Here is a 24,260-nt window from a genome sequence, read left to right on the forward strand (position 1 = left end):
CGGACACCCGGGACTTATTTAAACTCTGTTGCAAGTGCAATAAACCCGGCCTGGTGCCCCCCCTAACCAGAGCTGGAATCTGTGTCCTACCCTACTCTTCCCAAACCCATCCTGGAACCGCACAGCTTGTTGGGTAGGAAATGTCCGTGTTTTTCACAGCTTCTTTCCACTGGGAGCCAGAAGCATGCCCCTCCCCCCCGGGAACTGTGGAACTAGTTTGGGGGATCCCTTATCTGAGGTGAGAGAGGTGATGGAAAGGGTGAAGGGAGGGCTTGACCTGTCACCCCCCCACCGGGTCTGGTCCTCAATCCCTTCTCAAGAGAAAGGAAAGGAATACCTTCTCTTTGGGTCTGAGAATTAGGGAAGAAAGCAAAGGGGGAGATCCAAGTTAAAGGTAGGGAAAGGTGGTTCAGAAGACTCACCTGGGCTTCCCTAAATAAGAATTATGAAATGGGTTGAGAGAAAAAGCCACAGAACTCAATCAGAAGAAAGCCAATTAGGTTTTTCTTTATTTTGTTTTTATTGCTTATTGTATGCTGGTAGGTAGAAAGGGTGTTAAATAGTTTGCATGCATTATTTCATTTAATTTTTGTCCGTAATCCCCTGAAGTAGGTACAATTAACCCCATTTCCATAATGGGAAATTGAGGTCCAAAGAGATTATGTAACCTGCCCAAGGTCATACAGTGAGTGCCAGAGCAGAGTGAAATTCAGCCGTGTCTAACTGTGAAAGTCCTCCTTAACCAACATGCCATAGGAATTCAGGTCTTGGGTGAGAAGTCAGTGAGGGAGCTCCTCAGGGTTGTCTGTCCCCTCCAGGCCCTTGTGTAGCAAGAGGAAGGAGAGGGGTGCTGAAATTTTAATGGGATTGTTGGGAGGGGAAGATGTCCACGTCCTGCTAGACCAGAATTTAGCCACCAGAGGGCAGCATAACCACAAATTATGGGAATTTTGGGACAAGAAGGTTATGCGATCCACCTAATCCTCATTCCCCATCACCAGAGCTATTCTTATTAACTGAGGCTCCTGCCTACCGGAGACTGCATCACCTCAGAATATCTCTCCTGGGAGACCAGTCCTGCTTCACATTCCAATCTGTGACTTCTTATAATTCTGTACCTCAGGAACTCCTTCCTAGAACCCATTAATGAAGAGGGACTGATGGGGAGGGAGAGACCTGATGGAGCAGAGCCACCCAGTATTTCCAGGCTAGCAGCCATGGCAGAGACACTGGGAATTCTCAAAGAAGAAACTCCCATACTCCCCCTCTTGGGGGAGGGGTGGAAGTGGCATCAGCCAAATTCCAGGGGCCAGATCTGAGATTTCTTTATCTATGGGTATGAGGAAATGAGGGAAGATGGGTGGTATATATTGACTGGTGTCATGGATGTATCTGTATAGTGCCTGTGCCTTTGAGTCTCAGAAAGTGACAAGGTCTCTCCCAAGGATGCACAATATCTTAAAGAAGGAATTCTTGGGCTGAGAAATGCTGCAGATGAAATCCACACTGGCCTCTCTGTCCTGAACTGTAATTCTCAGGCCCTGGTCTGTTTCCTTTCCAAGTCTCTCAGCCACTCCAGAATATGCTGCCTCCTGTCCTGAGGCTTGAGTGATCAGAAGGATATGAGGATGGGGAGCCTAGGAGGCCTGAGCCCTAACCTTGTCTGTTTCAATAGGATGGAGAGGCCCCCAGGAGGGAACAGAGCAGCTGGGGGTACAGGAAGGGGGAGGGGGCTCAGGAGAGGCAGCTGGCAGGCGGGAAGCTGATCTGGGGGTCTCAAGTTTCTTGACATCAATTAGAGCAGCCTGCCTGGGCTCATTAGTAGCCCGGGGTGCAGGGCTCATCAATAATGAATTCACCCCGAACACTGCACCCCCACCCTCAGCTGCTTGCAAGGTCACCCCACCCTCCAGCCAGCTGCCTACCCTTAGTAAGCTAAGCACCCCCTCTTCTAAGACTTCCCTAACTCAGAGTCCATGGTAGCAGGATGGGAGGGTAGACATGGCTGAGGACAAAGGGGTCTCTAACGCCAGTACCACTCCTAATGCTGGCTCTTGTTTGTTCTCAGAATCCACCTGGGAGGAGAAAAAAAATGGGAAGAGGCAAGGAGTGTGTATGTGTAGGGAGTGGATAACAGGGTCTGGGGAGAAGCAGGCTTTGTGATACTAGGGTTGAACAGTATGGTGTAGGTTGGATCTGGAGCAAGAGAACCTCCACCGGTGAGCTTGGAGACCCCACATTCTCCCCCAGGTCAGACTTGGGCAGCAAAGCCACTGTCCCCTAAGGTCTCTGGGCCTTTGAATCAGAACATTCCGTGGCATAGGCACTGTCAACATTCTCTTGCCCTTGAGCTGGAGTATCTTGGCTGGGAAAGAAACAGATCTTTTCTTCAAACCATATCAATGGGGTAAGGGCAAGAGACTGCTCAGGCCCAGAAATAGGAACTTCAACTTCCTGTACCTTAATTAGCCATCTAGTCCCCACTTTCTGCACAACCCAGGAATACCAGTCTCCAGTCCCCTTCCCCTTCCTAGGCTGTTCCGAAAACACAATTCTGTCACCCTCCCACCCACCATCTTCCTCCCTGCCTCCACCCTCCTAAATCCCAAGTGTTCTAGTTCCCAGTCATACCTCCTTTCCCTCTGGCTGGATTGGCCTGAAGCTGGCTGCCTGGCATTCTGGGAAGTCTTCCTCCTGCCCTGCCTCGTACCTCCCTGGGGCAGGTACAGACAGGTCCAGGCTGCAGCAGCTGCATCTTCCCCAGACACCTTGCAGACTCCCAGACTCAAGCCTCATGCTAGGGTCCCAGTAGCCTGCCTCCAGCTAAGTCCACCTGTTGATTCTTAGAATACATCCTGTGTCCTGTACACTGCCTCCCCACAGACATTTTCCCCAGTCCATACATTCTGTCCTATCCTTCATCTTCCTCTCCAACTCACCAGACACTCTCATCAGTCCTCCTCCACCCAAGCTCACCTTAGTGGGAAATGCCCTGGGCTCACGCCCTGGATGGAGCTCCCATCCCCACCCCAATCCAGGTCAACTCTACAAGGTTAAGCCTCATTTCTGGTCTTGTGTCATCTTCTGGCTGCTCTAATGACCTCAGCTGCAAACTTCTATTTCCACCTCTTTGGATCCATTTGAGTACAACCTCCTTACTCAGACTTTCCCTAAAGACCTAGACATTCAGACCCCAGCCAGAGTTCAACCTGGGATCTAACTTCAAACCCACATTTCACCTCTGAGACCCAGCCGCCAGGCATCCTGCTCCCAAGTCGGAGAATCAAATGAGAACCCAAACATTCTCTGCCTGGGCCCTGCCAAGCCCATCACTCTGGAGAGGACCCAGGTGTCCCACTCAACCCAGGCCCCGTCCCTCCCCAGAGTACTTAGGCATCTGCCACCCCATATGAGCTCATGACCAAACTTCCCGACCTCAGACTCAGCCCTTCCCAGGAACCCATGCATCTTAGTTTACAGCTTCTTCCACCACCTCACTGTCTTCTAGATGTGTTGTTCCCTCAGCCCTGGCTCCAAATCCAGGAGACCCAGGGGCAGCAAGCACAAGAGAAAGCGTGACGCGGCGAGGAGCCGCCAGGACGCCCCCTCACGGAGCCCTGGGTGTCGGGGTCCCCCCTCCTCCCGTCTTCACCTGCTGCGGGCTCCGCCCCCACTCCGCCTCGGCCGGCTTCTGCTCCTCCCCCGACTCCTCCCCCCGTACCCCCAGCCCGGCCAGAACGGCCCCCGGGACAGAGCGACGCGGAACCCCTGGCTCCTGGGTCCCCAGCATGATCCTCGGTGAGTGGGTTCTGCGGCTCCAGGTTCCAGGCTCCTGGGTCCCTCTCAGCAGGTCACCCCCCCCCACCAACCTCCCGGCACCGCGGTGACTGCGGCCGCCCGTCAGCGACCGGTTCCCCCTCCCCCTTCATCTGGCTCCACATCTGGGGTCCCCTCCTCCCCAAGCTGCCGCTTCTCCCGGTAATCTAGGGAGTGGTAAGGGGGGGAGGCAGAGCCCAATAAGACCCCCACCCCATAATGAGAACATTGCGTATTCATGAGGCTCATGAATATTATATGATAGTCTATGAGAGGCTGGGGGAGGGGGTTGGTCCTGGCCCGGTGGAGTTGAAGGAGAGGTTCTGACCCGTCCCCCCTCCCTTCTGCGCCTTCCCCCACCCTTAGCTCAGACACTCTGACATCCTTCTGGGCCCAGGATAAGAGGGAAAGGAGGAAGTGGGGGGTGGGTGGGGGTGGAAGATGGTGGGAGTAGCCTCGAGGTGTGTGTGGTGGGAGGTGGAGACCTGAGGGCTGGAGATAAAGGGGCTTGGGAGAAGAAGGGGCGGGAAACTGCCCAACCCGGGGCCCCTGCGGCTCGGATCCTGTCTCCGCAGCCATCCTGCCCCAACACGCCGGGACCTGCCTCTCTCTCTCCCTGCTCTGGCTGCCTGGGCCCTTCCTTCCCGGCTTCCTTCTTCCTCCTTCCTCCCACAACCCCACTGCCACCCCTGCCTTGGGCCAGGGGCACAGGGAGAGGAAGGGGCAATGGAGAGAGTAAAGATGGGGGAGGGGAACACCCGCTGGGCGCTGACAGCTCTTCAGCCACAGCCACCCCATCCTCATGACCTACATCGGAAGGGAGCCCTGGGTGGGGGAGGAGAGGGACTAGCTGTGGTGGGCTCCTCATCAGCTTGGCTCCAAGGCCCCTACCTCCGCATTAGTCCACAGGCCTACCCTGTCCCCTAACCTCTGACCTCTGCCCTGACTAGGCCAGTTCCTGGGCCTTGTTTATGGTGGGAGCCCCCCAGCAGGCCCAGATACCTGTGTCTCCCTGTCCCCCACTGGGGACACCTGGCCCCTTGCTGGTGTCCCAGGGCCTGCCTGGCTCCTACCTCAGCCCTTTGCTAGACCCTCTCCTGTTTGCCTCCTTGGCTCATGCTTTTCTTCTTTAATTTGACCCCTGTTGACTTCCCAATAGCAGCCTTTCTCCCCCTCTGCCCTCCTTCCTCCATCTCTTTCTCTCCCTCCTGTATTTCATCACTCTCTCTCCCACTGTGTCTGCCCCTCCACCTGGCACACCATCATATCTATTCAATAAACTAAGGAAGTAATTCCATAAATGAATGAGTATTTGCCGCCTTCTATCCCGTGAGTATTTCTAGCAGGGAAGAGACTCCCCACCCATCTATGAAGACTATCCTCACCCTAGAGTGACTGTCACCAACACACCTTGGACTCAGGCCCCCAGAGCACAGGCTCCACATTCCTCCAACCTGTGCAATCCCTGCATGCTGGCCCCACCCTGGGCATGGGCCCCACCCCAGGCACAGGCCCCAGAGGCAGCACCACACTTGTCCACAATAGGCCAGTGTGAGCTGCACCTCCCCCTGGGCAGTAGGCCCTAAAGAGGACCTCAGCAAGCTGCTCAAGTCAGACCAAAAGCCCACCATAGAATGAACGCCTGTGTCCACCAAAGAGCCCCTACCACATCTCCCCTGGAAGACACTGTAACTCCCTCCTGTGCCCAGCCCACAGAGGGATGGGAAGCCTGGCAGCTCACACACCTTAGCTGTCTTTGAGGAAAGAAGGAGAGACGGAAGAAACTGCCAGACAGGGTTCAAGTCCCTCCTTCAGGGTCTGGTTGGAGGGTTTTCAGTTTCTGAATGCTGAGGCATGATACGGTCTGTGCATGAATCCATGTGTATGGTGGCCCTGACCAGCAGGTGGAGCCCAACCTGCTTGCTCAAGATCTAGACAGTGGGACCAGGCTGAAGGTAGTGGCTCCGGGCTCAGTTTCCCTGTTCTGTGCCTCTCACTGTCCTCTCCATATGGGCCCCGAGTGCAGTGAAGGGCCCATTGATGGAGGCTCTTTCCTGTCAGGCTGGGAAGATCTCCCAGGGGCCTTCCTTCCCTTCCTAGCCACCTCCTCCCTCTGGGCCGTGCCCCCACCCACATCCACCCTGGGGTTATTAGAGATGATGTTTTGAGTAGGTGTTCATAATCACTCCCTTGTTGCTTTCATCTTTGACTTCAAAGCCTTTCCAGCCCTCACCTTGCCTCCTGCTAAGATAGGGGAAACTGAGGCAGAAGGGAACAGAACCATGGAACCTGGTCAAGAAGGCAAGACCCAGGGGTTCAAGGCTCTTCCCTCAACCCCCAGTTTAAGGCATTTCTGGGGAGGGAGAAAAAGAGATGGATTATCGGTGAGATCCCAGTCCAGACTCCAGTCCAATTTCTCCCTTGGCCGCAGAGTCTAATTCCCATATTAACCCAGTACTGACCCCATGTTTTCATCACCTTGGACCCTAATGCTACTTGCAACCCTAACCCTGATACCTCCCTCTGATTTGAATCTTATCCCGGCCCAATCTTCAGACCAACACTGACCAACAGCCTTACCACAACACTTTTCCTGGCTCCTATTCCTACCCACACACCGCCACTCCTGAGCCAGCCCATGGCAGAAGCTCCCATTCTTTATCTCCAGAGCTTGAAGCCCCAGGCCCTACCTAAGATAGCTAGCTAAGGGGTTGGGACTCTGACCTGGCCAGAATTTCTGGGGAAGAGAAAAGGGTAAAGACCAGACACACATCAGTGGGATGGAAGGGGTCAGATGTGGCTTGGTGCTGGAGGGGAAATCTGAGCAGGATCAAAATGCCTAGAGCTAGGTAGGGCACAGAAATGGACAGATGGACATCCATTCAAGGGTCTGAGAATTCACCCCCTCTAAAGTGCATTGGGAACTGTCTTTAATAAAGCATTTGCCAGTTCCCCACAGAGTTGGGTGGGGCTCTGTCTACTGGGTAATTACTCTAATGAGCTTCCCCCTGGAGTGGCCTGCCCCAGCCAAGCTCCTGCTCCTCCCTGCCCTGTCTGACATGTGTGCCTCACATACACATGCAAACATATACACACATACTCCAGTTTGCTCACTGCCACCTCTTCCAAACCCACCTGAAGCCTTTACCTAACCAGATGTCAAAAGCCCCGGATTTCCTACCTCATGGTTTCCTGTTTCCCCAATCCTTACTATATTCCTGCCTTGTCCCCCTCCCACCTCTAGCCTATCCAGAAAAAACGTAGTGCCTGAAAACCTTTTCTCTGGAGCCAGACAGATAGGTTCAAATCCTTGACTAGTTGTGTGACCTTGGTCAAGTGACTCCCCCTCTCTGAACTGATTGTCACCATCTATAAACTGAGGGTTCATTTATTTAGCAAATATTTATTGAGCTTCCTCTGTGGCATGTCAGTACTTTATGTGGATTCGTTCAATCCTCTCAACAACTTCATGAGGCAGGCACTATTGTTCTCATTTGACAAGTGACAGATGAGACGAAGAAAGTCCAAAAAACTAGCTAGTCAACCAGGTATTGAGCAGGGAAACTGAATATGTAAAGTGCCTATAAAGTAAGACCTCAAAAAGTAGCAACTATTATTATTCTCAGAAAAGGGGAAGGGAACTGAGGCTTAGGCCTGTTCTCCCACCTCGGCCAATGAGCTGTCATCTAGCCCTCTCCCCACCTCAGATCTCAGATTGGAGTGAACACAGGAATCTGAAGGAGACAACTGACCTCCAGAATTGCCCACCTTGCTTCCCTGCTTCACTCCATCCTCATTTCACCCCTTCCTCCCACCCCACCCCTGTGCTCATGTCAATAGAAAAGACAAATTGGTGGCCGTAGAGAGTGGCAGCTGACTGTTCTTCCAACCCCAGTTAGTGCAGGGCCCTCACTCTCCCCTTCCTCCCTTTGAACACGAGTGAAGCTTGTGCTCAGATCTCTGCTTCAGAGTTAGACTAGAGCCCTTTGGGGTTATGTAGCAGAGAAAGGATTTGCTACCAAGTGTGACAGATCTTGATTTAAATCCCAGCTCTGAGACATGTAGGCTGTGTGACATCAGCCAAGTTCTTTAACTCTCTAAGCCTCAGTTTCCTCATATGTCAAATGAAAAAAGTAGTATCAACACTCCATAGAAACACAGCTACCTCCAAGATTAAATGTGATAATACTCAGAATTCGTTACCTGGCACATAGCAGCTCCTTGATGCTTTTTTTTGCTGTTGCCTTTTCCGGAACTCATCTCGTTCCTCTGAGATGGGTGTTTGAGACATGGGGGCCTCAAGAGTCTAAAGCTGGGGAAAGGGTCAAGGAACTGCCGGTTCTGGTGCTCTGGGACGGAGCAAGTGCCAGCCCCAAACCAGCTGCTGGAGGTGGGTGCTGGGTGCTGGGTGCCAGGGACTCTGGGACTGCTCAGGTTTCTCTCACCATTCCTGATGCTGCCTAGGGCTCATTAAGGCTGCCTGGGTCTCCTGGGCCAGGCAGGAGGGGCGGGGTGTAGGGGGAGAGGCCATAAGGGGACAGACCAGGAAGGGGAGATGGTGGGGCTGCGCAGCAGTCTGTCTGTCCGTCTCTTCTCTCTCTCTTTCTTTTTCTTCCTGTCCTCTGTCTATTGGTCTTCCCTAGTCTATCTCCCCTCGTCCTGAGCTCTGTGTCCAGCTTGTCAGCAGTCTCTGCTTTTCTCTCTCACTTTGCTCTCTTCATCTCTCCATTGTTCACTATCCTTTTCTTTATCAGTGCCTATGTCCCTTTCTCAGCCACTTACTCCTGCTCTGTTAGTCCTTCTCACTCACTTTTGTCTGTCTCCTCACCTCCAACCCCACCCCAACTCTAAGGTGACAGAGGAACGAACAGACACGGGGCATACAGAGCCCAGCTGCCCAAGGGCCAAACCAAGCATCTTGCTTTTTCTGTCAGCCCTTGGATGTCTAGAGCCCAGTCTCCCAGCAGCCTTGGCCCCTCTTGGCCTGGGGCACCCTGGCCACCAAGACCTGGCTGTGGGCAGAAGAGACAGACCCCTCCAGACCTCCTGGACCAGCTCCCTGCCCCCAGCTGTGCCTAAGCCCTCCCCACCCCCTCCCTCTCTGCCTCTGATTCCCCTAATCCCTGCTCCCCCGCCCTCCCCTCTGCCCCACTTTTCCAGGACTCTGATTGGCTGATTCTACTGACTGGACTTGGGGGGAGGGGGCTGGCCACGGAAGGGGTAGGGGGCAGAACCCAGGGAAGGGGACGCTGTCAGGCCCAGGCCCCTGGGGGGCCAGGGCCAGGCCACTGCCTGGGGGCAGCAGGCACCAGAAACTAAAGGTATGAAAAGGGACAGTCTCTATGGAGGGAGCAGGAAAGGATGGCGGGGACCCTCTGCCCCAGGAAGGTCAAGGGAGGACGGGGCCAAGCTTGCAGACTCCTAGGTTTGCCTTTGTTCCTGGGAACCCCTGCTGCTGGCAGAGTGTTGCAAGAGCAGTGAAGGGCAGCCAGAGTTCCCTGACTGGTGGACAGTGAGGTCACAGACCTGAGCTGGGCCAGTGGAGACCAAGAGGGGTCTTAAGGGCCGTAGGGCCAACCCTTGGGGGCCTGATGGGTTCTTCCCATGGCTGTGAGGGAGAAGAGTTTCAGGGGAGGGTAGTGGAGTGGCTGGCCTGGACTTTCATTTCCCCTTGGGGTCAGACCCAGGCATTCCCCCTCCCAGACGCCCGGTGGCAGTTCCTCCTGCAGGAATGGAGCTGAACACTCCCAGTGAGACAAAAGGGCATGGGGGAAAACAGGAAGGCTGGGAGAAGGGGCTCTGAGAATGGCCTCTGGAAGTCCACCTCCCAGAGCATATGCCACTCACCTACCACCTGCCCCCAGAGATGTCAACAGTTAATTTTAAATTACATTTGGGCCAAAATCATAACTCTTTGGGGTACCTGAAAGTTTCAGTAGCCCTCCTCCAAGTCTAGGCCTCAGTATTCCCCTCTGGGCAGTGGGATGAATCAACCACCTGACTCTGTACTCTCTGGGGTGAAACCTAGCCTTTGACACTTCATGGGGAACAGCAATACCAGAAGAAGGGAGTGGCCAGGGGCACAGGGCTCCCAAGGCCTACTGGTCCAGCTCACAGGTCTGTGCTCTTCCTGAGTCTGTAAAATGCTTAAAGGTCTTGAGGGAGGGAGGCTGGAGAAGGGGGAAGTGAAAAACCCCTAGAAGGGAAGGACTGGTCTGTCCACTCCCCCGGGCTAGCAGGGCACTGTGCTCCATTGCTCTGGAGCCAGCAAACAGGGGAAGTGTGTGTGCATGGGGGTCACACTTCCACGTGTGGGGGCCCCAGCTGTGGAGTGGGATTCACAGGCTTGGGTGGGGCTCCTGAGCTTCAATCTTCCTGCCCCACGTAATGTTTTCTCTGCCCTTCAGGAAGCCTGAGCCGGGCAGGGCCCCTCCCTCTGCTACGGCAGCCCCCCATCATGCAGCCCCCGCTGGACCTCAAGCAGATCCTTCCCTTCCCACTGGAGCCAGCCCCCACCCTGGGCCTCTTCAGCAACTACAGCACTGTGAGTAGCAGCCTGCTTGCCTTTCCCACCCTCCTGTGACCCTGGCTCCTTCTCTCCTTCTGACCCACCCCAGCCCTCTTCTCCCATTGTATCTGATACCTTATCTCTTCTTAGGACCCTATCTCCTTTACTTCTAGTCAATTACAAGTATATTGGCTATCTGGTATACTATGGACAGCAATAACAAAAACACCTAATACCTGCTGAGGTCTTGCTATGGGCCACTCTGCTAGGTGTTTTGTATGAATCGTCTCATTTAGTCCACCACCTGGAGAAGTAATGAGACCTAGATTGGTGGCTGTGACTACAGGGAGGTGGGAGGGTGATAAGTGCTGAATCCAGAAAGAGGGAATAAGCAGCAACATAAGCATACTCGTTTGTAAGTTCCAGCTCTCTAGAGCCTGCAGTTGGGTGGGTAGGGTCACTGGGTTTAAAGGGCCAACAAAATTATCTAGACTTAATAAAGTATGAGGGATGCATTCTTAAGCAAGATAGTGACTTGGTAAGAGCAGTGGTTGGAGAAAGTGAGTGGAGCAGTGAGATGGAAGGGAGTCTGGAGGAGGGTGGCTAGTTAGAGGCTGTCCCAGCAACAAGGGTCTGCAGGGAAGCCTGGAAGGCCAGACTGGGATGGTGGCAGTGGCAGTGTGAGTAGAGAGGAAAGGGGGTGGGTGAGGTGTTTCCAAGGAAATTTTGACAAGTCGTGGTGACCAACCAGTATTTGGAAATTGGGGAGAAGAGAGAGGATGAGTCAAGAATTACTCCAGGGTTCAGGCCTCTGTGACTGGGAGGAAAAAAAATCACTTTTACAAGGGGTTGGAAGAGGAAGCTGGTCTGGGGTGAGGCTGCTGAACTCACTTTAGGACATGGTGAGTTGGTGTACCAGTGGAACATTGAGCCAAAAATGCCCAACAGACAGTTGGAATTTGGGTCCTGGAGAGTGGGCTGGAGCTACAGGCTTGGGGGGAAATCAGCCTTATTCAACTCAGATAACCCACCTTCAAATCATATTCAGCTACAAACGTATATTGAGCATCAACTATGTACCAGGCACTGCAGATGTTTCTATACAAGATCTCATTTAATCTTCACCACAACCCAACAAGGTAGACCTTATTATTCCTGCTTGACATATGGTAAGACAGAAACTAAGGCCCAGAAGGGTTTAGTAATTTATCTAAGCTGACATAGTAGGTGCATAAAGGTATGATTTGAACCCATAGTATCTGATTCCAAATAGAGTTCTCTTTATACCACGGCTGCTCCCTCCAAATTCCTCCCGAAGAATCCCAACCAACATTTGCATTACACTTTGAAGTTTACAAAGTGTTTTTCGTATTCCAACCTTTATAGCAAGCTTGTGGGTAGCTGTTGTTTTACCCTCATTTTAAAGATGAGAAAACTGAATACTGACTATAAGCAAGGCATGGTTCTAGATATGATGGAGACATGAGGGTAAACATGACAGTAGGTCTTGAAGGACCTTGTATTCAGGGAGACATATAGACATGCATGCCATGATCTACAATGTAAAATAGAGGAAGAGTTACAATCATTATGACAGAGACACTAACAAGAATGCAAGTGAACCCCGAAAAAAATATTTTGAGCAACCTACTATGTGCTGGCAGGGCTACAGGGCTCAGTCCGTGCCCTTTAGGGAGCTCATAGTTTACTAGGAAAGACACATTAACAGATAGTCTATGGTGTGAGAAGAGTAGTGTCAGAGGCATCTAGCTTGTGTGGGAGCCCAAGGGGGTGTCAAGGAAGATTTGATGGATGGGGTGGTGCCTAAGGGACCAGCTAGAGCTAGGCAGGAAAAGGAGGTTGAACCTGGATCGGCTAACATATGATTTGGCTTTAGAGAGCCATTAGTAGGATTTTAAAAGGGCCTAAAAAACATTCAGTCTGAAGCAAATAACATGAACAAGGGCTAGAAAATAGCACTGGAGAAAGTGCAACCGATTGGATTGACTGGAGCAGAAAGTGCTGGGAACACTCCGCCCCCACCACCCATCTACGTGCCTAATGTGCACTTTTCCTCAGGTCTCTCATCACTTTCCACATTTTATAGATGAGGAAACACAGAGATTCAGAGAGGTTAAATGACTTGCCCAAGGTCACAAAGCTACTTAGCCGACTCATGTGGATAATCCAGGGTTTCTGACTCCCCTAGGGTTCATGATTCCACTGCTTCTAGTGGGGATAAGCTATTTAAAGCCATGAACATGAATAGGCATGGAGAGTGCAACAGGGTATTGAGCAGCTCCAACTTTGGCATCTGATTGGCAGGATTTGAACTGACATTCCAAAAGTACTGGCTGTATGACGTTAGGCAAATTATGTAGCCACTCTGAACCTCAATTTTACTTTTTTACCAGCTATAAAATAGCATAGTAATAGTACCAATTCACAAGGCTGTTGTGAGAATCATATTATATAACCATAATGCCTAACACAAAGTAAGCATTCAGTGTTAGGTGCTATGATTATTATGTTATTGCTATTATTTTTATATAAGGGAGGATCAAGTAGAAAGGTAGTATGACTAAGACCTCAGTTTGGAAAATAAGCAGAATTAGGCAGCGGGAACAGGAGGAGACTCCAGCAGAGGAAATGGAGGAGCCACTGGAGGGGGTGAGGACAGAACCAGGTTCCTGTAGAGTTGGAGAAGCCAAGGGAGGGAGTGTGGCGGCCTGCATCAATAGTGTCAAATTCTGCAGGGGAACGAGGACTGCAGAAAAGCTGCAGGCAGGCGTTTGGCATTACTGTGCAGCAGTTAAGTACAGGGCTCTGGAGTCAGGCTGCCCAGATCTAAATTCAAATCCCAGTTCAGCCACTTACTAGTTTATGACCTTGGGCAAATTATTTAACCTCTCTAAACCTCAGTTCCCTCATCTATAAAATTAAGATGGTAACACTACTTACTTGAACAGTGGTTGTGCAGATTAAATTGATAATCCATGCAAAGAGCTCAGTACAGAGACTGGCACATCCAAGGTCTCAGTCAGCCTTAGGTGGTGGTATTATTATTATTCATGTCGGAATCTCTCCCTCCCTGGACTAATATTTTCAGATCTCTCTCTTACTTGGGAAGTCCATACCCCTTAGACCTCTCCCCACATTATGCGTCTCTCTGCCCTTAGATGTCCCTCATTGTTTCCCAAAAACAGCCTCTCCCCCTGCGTCTCTCATCGATCTGTCCTAGGTGGAACGGGAGGGGATAAGATCCAGAGAAGAGAGAACAGGAATGCTTGGACCTGTCCAGAGAGGATGCGGAAATGTATGGGGGGAGTGGGCTACTCTGCCCTCCCGCCCCTCGTCCCCCAGTGCTGCTCCCACTCGACCGCCAGAGGGCAGCATGTGCACGAAGCCTAAGCTCCTCAGGGACCTAATTTTCCAGCAGGTGGCGAGAGAGGGGAGGAGGTGGGAACAGGTTAGGGACGACGTCCCCAATCTGAGGTCGCTTCTGCACCGTCCAGAAGAGTCACTGGGAGAGCAGTGCCTGACACTTAGGTACCTGGGCTCGGTTTGCCATCCCAAGTAGGGAAGTGACATGTAAAAGGGGCATATGTAAAAACCATATGCTGAGGGAGCAGGGGAAGAAGGGTCGTCTGGAGGACTCGGAAGAGAGGTTGTCAGCAGAGGAGCGAGGGTCAGGGCGGAAGGGATGGAAAAAAGAATAAATGTCTGAGCTGGAGAAACTGGGTCGTGCATAAAATTAGTGGGGACACTGGACCCAGGAAGGTTCTCCAGGGCAGGAAGCCCGTGGACAATGACCCGTCGCCGGGCCCAGCAGTCCCTCTACAGGTCAAGGGCTTCCCTGGATCGAGTGTCTGGACGTGAACACCCCTCCTCTCCTCTTTTCGCCCTAGCCCCTCTCCATTCCTCTCAGCTCCCTCTCCCCGCCTCCGTCCCCGGCCCGCCCTCGTCTCCGCCTCTGGGGCGGGCTCCGGTGCCGGTCGGCACCGCCTCCCAGTCTCCGGGCCGTCCGGGCTGCACAGCCCCGAGACACCCGGGCAACGAGCGCCGCGTCCCCGGCCTGCCCGGCCCGGCCAGGCTCGGGTCCCCGGCTCGGGTCCGCCACCCCGAGCCATGGAGCCGCGGCCCCCGGGGTCCCGCAGGGTAAGCCACCCGGCCCCTCCTCTCTTCCCGGCTCCCCCCGCAGCCGCAGCGTCCCCCAACCCCACCCCATCCCCGCCCGCCCCTGCTGGGCTGGCTACCTCTCCTTTCTCCTGGTCCTCGGGTTATCCAGCCCATCCCCCATAATCGGCGCGGCCCCAACCAATCTCTGGATCCCAGCTGGCGCCCCCAGAGTGCTGCCACCATACTACATACCCTGGCCTCTGCTTTTCAGGTCCTTGGAGGCCCCCACATCTTCAGACTTTACATCAGGTTCTACACCTGCCCTCAATTACCATGTCGCTCAGATCCCTCTTATCCAGCCCTGACCCCATCCTAGCCTCTCCCCTTCCCAGCATCCCTCCCCCACCTGCTTCCACCTGCTCTTTAGATACTCCTAGCTCGCTCTCTTTCCTATTTCAGTCCTTCCTGTCCCTCAAGTCTTCCCATTCCTGAGATTCCACCTTCCTTCCCTTTTTGCCTTTATTTTGGGTGAGAGGTGTGTGTGTGTGTGTGTGTGTGTGTGTGTGTGTGTGTGTGTGTGTGTGTGTGTGTGTGTGTAGAAGTGGCATGGTCAAACAAGGGGCAGCAATTTCCATCAGATAAAGGGCAATGGAAGGATATGTAATCATAGCTCCCACCTTGTGTTCCTCATCTGGTTTCCCCTTCCCTGCCTCTTGCCCTTCCCGATTTATTTTGCCCCAGCTTCAGGGAACAATTCCCCTTAATGTCTGCTGTTGGAGGGCAGGTGGGAGAGGACTGTTATGTAGACATTTCCAGACAGTGTGTAGGCCAAAATTCCAGGGAAGGGGCTCTGGAGTGAGACAGGCTCTGTGAGATGCTGGCCTCCACCCCTCCCCAGAGAGCCCTCATCTAGGTCACCAGGGCCTCTTGACCTTGGCCTGGAGCAGCACTTCAGTGGTTCACATTCCACCTGCACAGGGATTGGGCCCAAGAGCCCTCACCTTCAGTCTGGTGTCTCCGCAGTTCCTGGAGGACAGGGTGGGAAAGACCCACCTGATTGGGCTGCAGCCCTCTTCTCCACCTACCCTCACGGCTAGTTGGTATTTATGGACTTAAACTTGAGAAGGGGTGTGTGCAAGAGAAAGGCTCTCTGCCTGGAAGAAAGACTCAAGTGGGGCAGGGACCATCCTCTAGGGGTGGATGTTGGGATGGTCAGCTCACCAGACATCCTCAAGGCACTCTGGGGAGCAGGCTGGGGTGGTGTGGTGGGGGGTGAGGCAGAGAGAGAACCACAGGCCTCTGCTTTCCCCTCTCTATCCCTTTCCTTTCTCCCTACAGTCTTTATCAACTTAGGTTTCCTGGCCCAGACTGGGTTTCTGTTTGGGCTGAATTCCATTCCCCACCCAGCATATGAAGAAGCCAAGGGGCTGAGGAGAATTCTGGGGCAGAGATAGGGGGGCCTGATGCCTGGAGACTGGGAGCTGAGAGCAGTCATCTCCCTGTTCTGATTAAACCTGCCTCCAACTTGGTCTGTCTTTCTTTCTGCCAAACACATCATATATTCACACAGATAAACACACAGCTGAAGATTACACAATCTGACCACTCATGGCATCAGCAAAGCCCCCAACACAGAAATGTTGATACATAAATGATGTACACGCAGCACATGACACTCCTTCACACTCCACCCATGCACACAGATTGATCACAGCCTGCCTAGACACACACAGACACACCCATTCTTCCCCTGTTTGGCTTTTCTTTGAATAAGACCCAGGCTTCCAGGAGGTGAAAAGTGAGCCACAGAGAGGGGCTGCTTCCAGCCAAGGGCAAGCCATGAGATGGACGCTTGTTAGTCAGACCAGTTATCTGAACCTGGTCACAGCCTCTGCCTTCACCTCTACCAAATGCAGCAGCCCATTTCATGCTAAAGCTCCTTTCTTGACATTGCCCCCAACTAGCCAGTGAGGCTACTGGGGAGAGCAGAGGAGCCAGACTGTGTAGGCTTTCCAGACTTTCAATCACCTTCTTTATGTGCCCCCCACCCCATTTCATGTTCCTGTTTCTCACCAGTGTCTCACTGGGAGCCATGAAGACCTGGGCACAGGGAGGGGCTCAGCTGAGGAACTAAGGACTCCAAGTCCCCACCTACTATTTTTCACTTGATCCTTCCACCTGGAAGATAAGGCTTTGGCTCTAATTTGGTTCCATTCTTATGAGAGGTCCCAACCATCACCCAGTCCTCAGCCTCAGCTGCATTCCAGCCTTGCCTCTCCCTGGCTGCTTAAGGGCCAGAAGGGAGGACTGTGCAGGGAGTTTTCATGTGTCTAGGTGCCTGGCTTCATCCCCTGATAGCAGAGGGCCTCAGAGAGAAACTCCCATCCTCTCCCCTCCTCATGTGAACTCTTGGCAGAAGACTGCAGACATCTGCTGACCCAGGGTGGGGGCAGACTGTTCCTAATCCCGCCCAGCCCCATTGCCTTGCCCCAGAAGCACTGTGATCCAGGAGAGAGTTGAGATCTCCTGGCTGCCTCTGGCCAGCCCAGCTTCTTAGGTTCCCCTCACTTACTCCCTAGTATTTGCTGGAGCCATCTACTCCCTCCTAAGTTCTTGTAGTGCCTTTAGAAGCAGCTGCCTTAAAGAGGTCCAGGGAGAGCATATGTTTGGGCAACCTGGGGCCCAGAGCTGGGAAACTGGGAACATCTGTCTCCTGGGACCAGAAGCTTGGCTTGGTAGACAGTCTTGCCCCAGAGTGGGGGCTAAAAGGGTTCAGAGGCCTCTGCTGAAGGCCCTAGGATCTAGAGTACCTTTTGCCTTCCTGTCAGTGTGCCTCTGGTGGGTTGGCCTGGCTGTTAGAAAATAGGTGAAAGAATTGGATCTTCATGGTGTGATGGACTGAGACAGCAGTCCGGATTCAATTTCCAGCTCTTCTATTAACTCATGGTGTGATCTTGGGCAAACCATTTCTACTTTCTGTCAATTGGGAACATTGGGCCAGTGGATCCCTCAGGTCCCTCCCAGTGCTGTTAAGATTGGACTGCAAGGGAATCAGGGAACTGAAGCCCAGAGCCCACAGGTACACTGTGGGGTAGGGAAGAGGCTCTGGGGACTTTGGTTGAACCCAGCTGCTGCCAGTGCGGGGGTGATGGACATGAACCTGTGCTGGGGTTCCTGGCTCACCCCAGCCTGCCTCCACAGATGGACCCTGTGCAGAAGGCTGTGCTCTCCCACACTTTTGGGGGACCCTTGCTCAAGACCAAGCGGCCTATCATTTCCTGTAACGTCTGTCAGATCCGCTTCAATTCTCAGGTAAGAAGCCCAGCCACTCACCCCCCAAAGGGGCAGCCAGAGAATCTTGGGGGAGGGCAGAGCCTGGGAGCTCTGGTGAGGGGCAGGGATTAGGGGATGCAGGGGGAAGAGCAGAGAAAGGGGATGCTGCAGGAGGGTCAGGGGCTGGTGAAAGGCACTTGAGAGGGACAAGAGGTGGCTGTGTATTTTGACATAAAGTAGACCAGTCCTCTAAGGCTGACCCCTCCCTCTCTTGGGGACTGAGGCATCCCTGTCTCAGAACTTCTCGAACACAGGTGGCCATCAGTGTCCTGGTAGGAGTGTGGCCACTGTCTCATCTGTCCTCGGGGGTGGGACCAAGTTAGGTCATTGGCTCCCACACAGAGCCTGTGCCCTCCTTGGCCTCCGCAAAACTCCTCCCCTGGCCCACCCGCTTCCCTCTAACCTCCTGGGTTCCCCCTCTCTCCTCCATTCCTCCAAATCACACATAAGTCCTACCCCCCACTCTCCTCCCATAGGACTTTCCCATGGGGAAAAGCCACCCAAAATTCAGAGCCTAGGTGTTTGGTCACCCAGATTTCCTCCCTCTGAAGCTCCCTTGGGACATCTGCAGGGTCTAGAGCAGACTTTATGGAAGGGCTCTGTGGAATGCAGGTTCTAAGAGCTTTTAGAGGAAAATAGCAGAGTCTCATTCTGCTGAGTAGGGGAAAATAAAGCACACTCTGCTTCTCTACCCAGTCCACATGCACACACACCATACTGCCAAGCTCTGCACACCACAGCCCCGCCCCTGGGCTGTCAATCTTTTTTCCTGACTGTCCACAGCTTTTATTTCTATTCTACCCCTGTCTGGGGTGACCTTGTGGCTCTAGGATTGTATGTTCTTAGCAGGGCATGCACATGGGGTGGGGAGGAACCTGGACCAATCCAGCTTTTGGCCTCCCCTCTACCTCAACCCCAGGCATCCCCTCTCCCAACCCTGGCTCCGCACTGGTGGAGGGTGGAAGACTGGAGGGGCAGGGGGCCAATAGTAGGCAGCCCTCCCCTATTTTTGCCCTCCCCTTCCCTCCCCAACCAAGTGGCTCTGTTTTGACAGCTGTCTCTGCCGCTCTCTCTGTCTCAAGAACTGGGCATGGGGCCAGGGTCCTCCAGGGTCTCCACAGAGGCTTCAGGGAAAATGAGACCCAGGGGGAGTTATCACGGTAGAACCAAAGCCTCAGAGTTCCTGGGAGTCACAGCTGAAGAGCAGAGGCAGTAAAGGCTAGATCCTGGGGCCAGGGAACACAGACAGTAAAGCCAAGGTCTAAGGTAATGCTGATTGGCTGGATGGCTAGGCCCCTCCCATTTGAGGTTCTACTCTCCCTTTGGGGTAACCCTCCCTTACCCAGAGACTAGGTGAAAACTGAGTCAACAGCCAGGCCCTGGGTGTGGTGGTAGGGTGGAGCCCGGGCTAGGTGGGATCCACATTGCCAGCAACTCAAGCTTATTCGCAAGCTAGTCTGAACCCCAGGAATAACCAGGGCTCCTTGGCATGGGGTTCTGCATCTCATGGGTGTAGGAAGAGAGTCACAGCAGCTTGCTAAGACCCCCTCTCCCCGCCCCCGCTGCCTTTCACAAGACCTCAAGGAGCTCTGCAGGGAGAATGGTCAGATGAAAGATGGTCTCAGATTCCATTTTCTTCCTCCATTCCTAAAGAGCCAGGCTGAGGCGCACTACAAGGGTAATCGCCACGCCAGAAGAGTCAAAGGCATCGAGGCTGCCAAGACCAGAGGCAGGGAGCCTGGTGTCCGGGAACCTGGAGACCCAGCACCCCCCAGCAGCACCCCCTCAAATGGTGATGGTGTAGCCCCCCGTCCAGGTGTGTTTGACCCCCCCACATTCTGCAACTGATCTTGTCTCCTCTGTTCTTTCCCTACTTCCCAGAATACTCTGCTTTCATCTCTTTTCCTCAGCACCACCCCACCCCCAACACAAGGTGAGTCCTGGAGCCAAGCACAGTGATAGAAAATTTCCATCTTGTCACCCCCACTCCTGCCCCCGGTTCCTCTTAACAGAGTCCCCAGTATCTGTCCTCTCCACTGCCCAGTGACTCAGAGAGGGGCTAGGGTGGGGCCACCTGGCAAACTTCCTCAAGAAAAAGGGAACCATCAACCAAGGAGAGGCCCCTTCATCTTGAGGAGAGGGGTGGGAGAGGAAATCAGGATATGAGGACCTGTCTACTAGAACTCCCCTTGGGGAGGTCTGAGAACCCAGGATCCCTAGCAACTCCCTGGATGATCTTGGTAGATCTTTTACAACCTCTCTGGGCCAGTTTTCTTCCCTGGGAAATAGGAGAGTGAGACTTTAAGATCTTTGAGGTCTTTTCTGGGTTTACAGAAAGCAACCCTGAGATTCTTTCTCCCTCACGGCTGATGGCTATCCTCAACAATACTCCCAACCAAGAAACTGGAAAGAAGTATCAAGATAGGAAGATATGAGCCACCCCCACTATGGGGATTACCACATCAGATGTCAATCATGGCCAACTCCAGAGGCCCAACATCCCTAATTTCCCCATTTCCTCAGATAGAGCTGGAGGATGAGTTGAGTTCTGTGCTGTGGCTACTTCTTAGCCTGGTCATCTTGGGTTACTTTAGTAACATCTCTGTTAAATGGGGATGATGAGGATGGTGGTCGCAGTTAACATTTCTTCATTAGCACTGTTCTATGTGCTTTATGCCTATCAGCTCACTTAGTTCCTAGGTTATATCTTTAAGGAAATAAGGATACCTGCTCTATTTTTGTAAACCACAACGTCCTGTCCAGATTGCACTGTGGGGTGTGCTGTCTGGATTGGGATGGAGGTAAAGAATGTCATAAATAGGTAAGAGAAATAAAGGGAGAGATCACAGGATGGACAAGCAAATGGACACTTGTAGGGGTCAGGAGGTCCCCTCCCATCAGCTCCCCATCTCCACTGCCAGCCTCCCCATGACCCGGAAACTGGATCAGCTACTGGAGCAAGAACAGGAGCACTAGAGTTTCTCCTGTACAGAGGCCAGAACCCAGTGCTGAGGCCTGGGGCCTGTGCATGTTTAATCAAGCTATGAATTATAGAGCAGCCCACATTCCTGTTTCTTCCCTCTTCAGTTCTGCTGTTTCTGTTTTCCTTTTGACATGTCTGTCTCTCTCCCGACCTCTCCTCACACTGCCTCTGCCCCTTCTTAGAACTCTTTGGCATGCCTCCCTGGGGACTGGGCAGGACTCTGGGAAGGGGCTGGTTGGGCAGGAATCCCAGGCTGGCTGACAGGCTACTAAGGGGTGAATCTTTGTTCTATACCTCTCCCCCTGGGTAGGCTGACTGCCAGCTTCATCCTGAAAGGGATGCCAGTAGGACTAGACCCCTCAGCCATTCTCAGCTTATGCAGAATGAGCCAGACATTGGAGTCTCACACCCAGCCTTCAGCAGCTGGACCACATCTGGCTCTGGCCCAGGGCATGAGAGCATGCATGTTGTCACAGGGTGGGGACTCCTGGGTCTTTGCCCTCAAGGAAATGGGTCTCTACTACATAAAAAATCCTCCCCAAAAGCCATCTGGAGTGACCCTATGTTTCTCCCCCAACAACAGTTTCCACGGAGAATGGACTGGGTCCAGCCCCAGGATCCCCAGAGAAACAGCCTGGTTCCCCATCCCCTCCCAGCATGCCGGAGACTGGTCAGGGTGCAACCAAGGGTGAAGGGGTGACTCCAGTCCCAGCTTCCCTGCCTGGGGGCAGCAAGGAAGAGGAAGAGAAAGCCAAGCGGTTGCTCTACTGTGCTCTGTGCAAGGTGGCAGTGAACTCCCTGTCCCAGCTTGAGGCACATAATAAAGGTATAGACTCCCCTACCCCCATCCCTGCTGTCCTGCTCTCAGCCCACTCCTGCTTCCTACAGCCTAACTTCCCAGGCTTCCAATATCCTTGGACTCTAAGACCTACCAGCCTATCTCCCTCCCTAATCATCTCCCACATTCCTTGGCCCACTTCCTCAGTTCCTCCTCCACCCTTATTTCATTTACCTCTGGCTTTCCCGACCCACCTTTTGCTTGGGTGAGTTCCTGGAAGCTTGGAAAACTCCCACAGTTGACGCTCCCTCATGTTATAATGGGGAATGTGGGTATTTTCAGCCTAGTAAGCCTGGAGAATTTTTCCTCCACCCCTTACCTCCTGCCCTCTGTGGGCTCCAGGTACTAAGCACAAGACAATTCTGGAGGCCCGAAGTGGGCTGGGCCCCATCAAAGCTTACCCTCGGCTGGGGCCTCCCACACCTGGGGAACCAGATTCCCCTGCCCAGGACAGAACCTTCCACTGTGAGATCTGCAATGTCAAGGTCAACTCGGAGGTCCAACTGAAACAGGTGGGTCCATGGTCCCAGGGATTCTGGGAAGCTCCACCAGCTTTAGGGGGAGGGAGAACAGGGAGCTTGGGTAAGCACTCGTCTTCTAGGTCTTCCCTTGGTGCCAAGAAGGAGCGGGCCCAGGCACTTGTGGGTGTGATTACCAGCGTTATGGCCCTGCCCCCTGGCGGCTACTCCTTTCCCGGTGGCTCACAAGTCCCTGTCCACTTATACCCGCAGCACATTTCAAGCCGGAGGCACCGAGATGGCGTGGCTGGGAAGCCCAACCCTTTATTGAGCCGTCACAAGAAACCTAGGGGCGCTGGGGAGCTGGCGGTGAGGCCTGGGTGCTGGAAAATTCGGCAACTGGGGGACCGGAGCGGGAAGCAGAAGGGGACGCGGGTTGGCTTGGGAGAGGTGGGGTGTGCAGGGCCAACAGAATGACTTCCTCCCCTTTCTCTTTCCCTGCCCTCTCCCCGGTGCAGGGCACGCTGACTTTCTCCAAGGAGCTGCCCAAGTCCCTGGCCGGCGGCCTGCTCCCTAGCCCCCTGGCGGTGGCTGCGGTGATGGCGGCGGCAGCAGGCTCCCCGCTGTCCCTGCGCCCAGCTCCAGCCGCACCTCTACTCCAGGGACCGCCGATCACCCACCCCCTGCTCCACCCCGCTCCCGGGCCCATCCGAACTGCGCACGGACCCATCCTCTTCTCCCCCTACTGACCTGAACACTGAACCCTCGCCCATTCCCCCCCACCCCCACCCTCCAGCCGGGACCCAGGCTTCCGGGCTCCAAGCCCGCCCTTCCTCCCGGCACTCCCTGAATGATCTCTCTCCTTCCCCCTCACCCCGAGGTACGGGGTTCCAGGAAAGGGGAGGGGTAGTGGGGGAGGGGATCTTCAGAAGGGGGGGAACACCCCAGATCTCAGGGAACCCCGCTCCCTGCCCTTCCCTCTCCCCTAGAAAAGGGGGGGCCGTCTCACCCTGGAGCCCCCTTAGAGACACCCCCCCTCCCAAAAGCCATGTGCATCCAGCCCTTCCTCCCAAACCTAGCACAATACGGGGTTCACAAGCCATGGTCGGGGTCCAGGGGGCAGAAATGGATTTTCTTGGCAATAAGCGGACTCTGGGACTCCGGCCCCCTACCCTCAAACTGAAGCGCTTCCGTGAACACCCCGGTCCTCCGCAGCAGAGGCGGAGGCGGGGCCGGGAAGCAGGCGGGATCCTGGGTCCCTCAAAAGCACTTTGGATTTATCGCCTGCAACCTCACTGTGCCCGCCCCGCACTATGCCCCAGCCCCAGGTCTAGCTGGGCCCAACGCAGGGGACAGCACTTGGGGGCATCTCCGGCCCTTGGGTGGGACCAGGTAGATGCCCCTATAGACCCTTCCCTACCTTCTGCCTCCCCAGTCTGGATTCCATTCTTTTCACCAGCACCCATCGCCCAAGGGGTACCGAGGGGGGCAAGGGGTGTCCAGTCTAAGCCCACCCCCGCCTCGCCTTCCGCAAAACTGTGAGCAAAAAGCAATAGAAGCCTCGCCCCCGCCCCTCCCCTTTCTGCAGGATTCGCTAAGTCTGTAGCCTCCCCCATCCCAACTCCTAGACCTCATGGCTCTCCCACCAGACACCTCCACTGCACAACTCGGGCGGGACGTGACCTTCCTCCCAACACACACAACTGTGGTGTCCGTATCGTCAGCCCTTACAGCACCCGCCCCGGGACGGGGACGGGCTCCCAATGGCCTTCCCGGCCCCATCAATTCTTTCTGCTTGACGATGTAGCAACCCCAAGCCACGTCTTTCTCTTTTCCCTCTCCCTGACAATAAAGTCCGGATTCGTTGCCTCCCGTCCCGCAGACTCAGACTCTCAGTCTTTGCCCGTTGTTTGGGAGAATTCCGTCTGGAGACGTATCTGTATGGTGAGGGGAACGCGCGTGCAGGAAAGGTGGGGGGCAGAAGAAGGAGGGTGGGAAGAGTCAAGATCCGAGGTTTGTGCAAAGCGAGTAGGGATTCCCCATCCCACTCAACGCCGACTCTCGCCAGTCCAAGTGTAAACTTGGCCTTGGGGAATCATTCGAAGTCCAGTCTCCTCCAGACTTCGCCGCAACTCCACCAGGCGGCGCCAACAACATAAAAAAGGAGTCTTCCTTAGGCTAAGCCGCTCCTGTGGTGTGTCTCAC

The 24,260-nt window shown here is 54.0% G+C and overlaps 1 protein-coding gene across 3 annotated transcripts; it reads left to right on the forward strand.

Moving 5' to 3' along the window:
• The first annotated feature begins 51 nt into the window (after positions 1–51).
• On the forward strand, positions 52–23,931 carry ZNF385A (zinc finger protein 385A). Of its 3 annotated transcripts, XM_017678602.3 has the most exons (9): positions 52–238; positions 3,509–3,798; positions 10,224–10,360; positions 17,645–17,755; positions 19,430–19,592; positions 21,343–21,585; positions 21,940–22,109; positions 22,329–22,424; positions 22,574–23,931. In XM_017678602.3, the coding sequence occupies exons 1-9, from the start codon at positions 141–143 to the stop codon at positions 22,802–22,804; spliced, it is 1,539 nt and encodes a 512-aa protein (XP_017534091.2). In that variant the 5' UTR covers positions 52–140; the 3' UTR covers positions 22,805–23,931. The 3 variants fall into 3 exon arrangements, with proteins under 3 accessions (XP_017534091.2, XP_017534092.1, XP_036863135.1); XM_017678603.3 differs by lacking the exons at positions 52–238; positions 3,509–3,798 and adding an exon at positions 9,002–9,137; XM_037007240.2 differs by lacking the exons at positions 52–238; positions 3,509–3,798; positions 10,224–10,360 and adding an exon at positions 14,118–14,482 and having other exon boundaries at positions 17,632–17,755.
• Positions 23,932–24,260: the final 329 nt, after the last annotated feature.

The sequence above is a fragment of the Manis javanica genome, chromosome 10 (assembly GCF_040802235.1).
Source record: "Manis javanica isolate MJ-LG chromosome 10, MJ_LKY, whole genome shotgun sequence".
Lineage (NCBI taxonomy): Eukaryota > Metazoa > Chordata > Mammalia > Pholidota > Manidae > Manis > Manis javanica.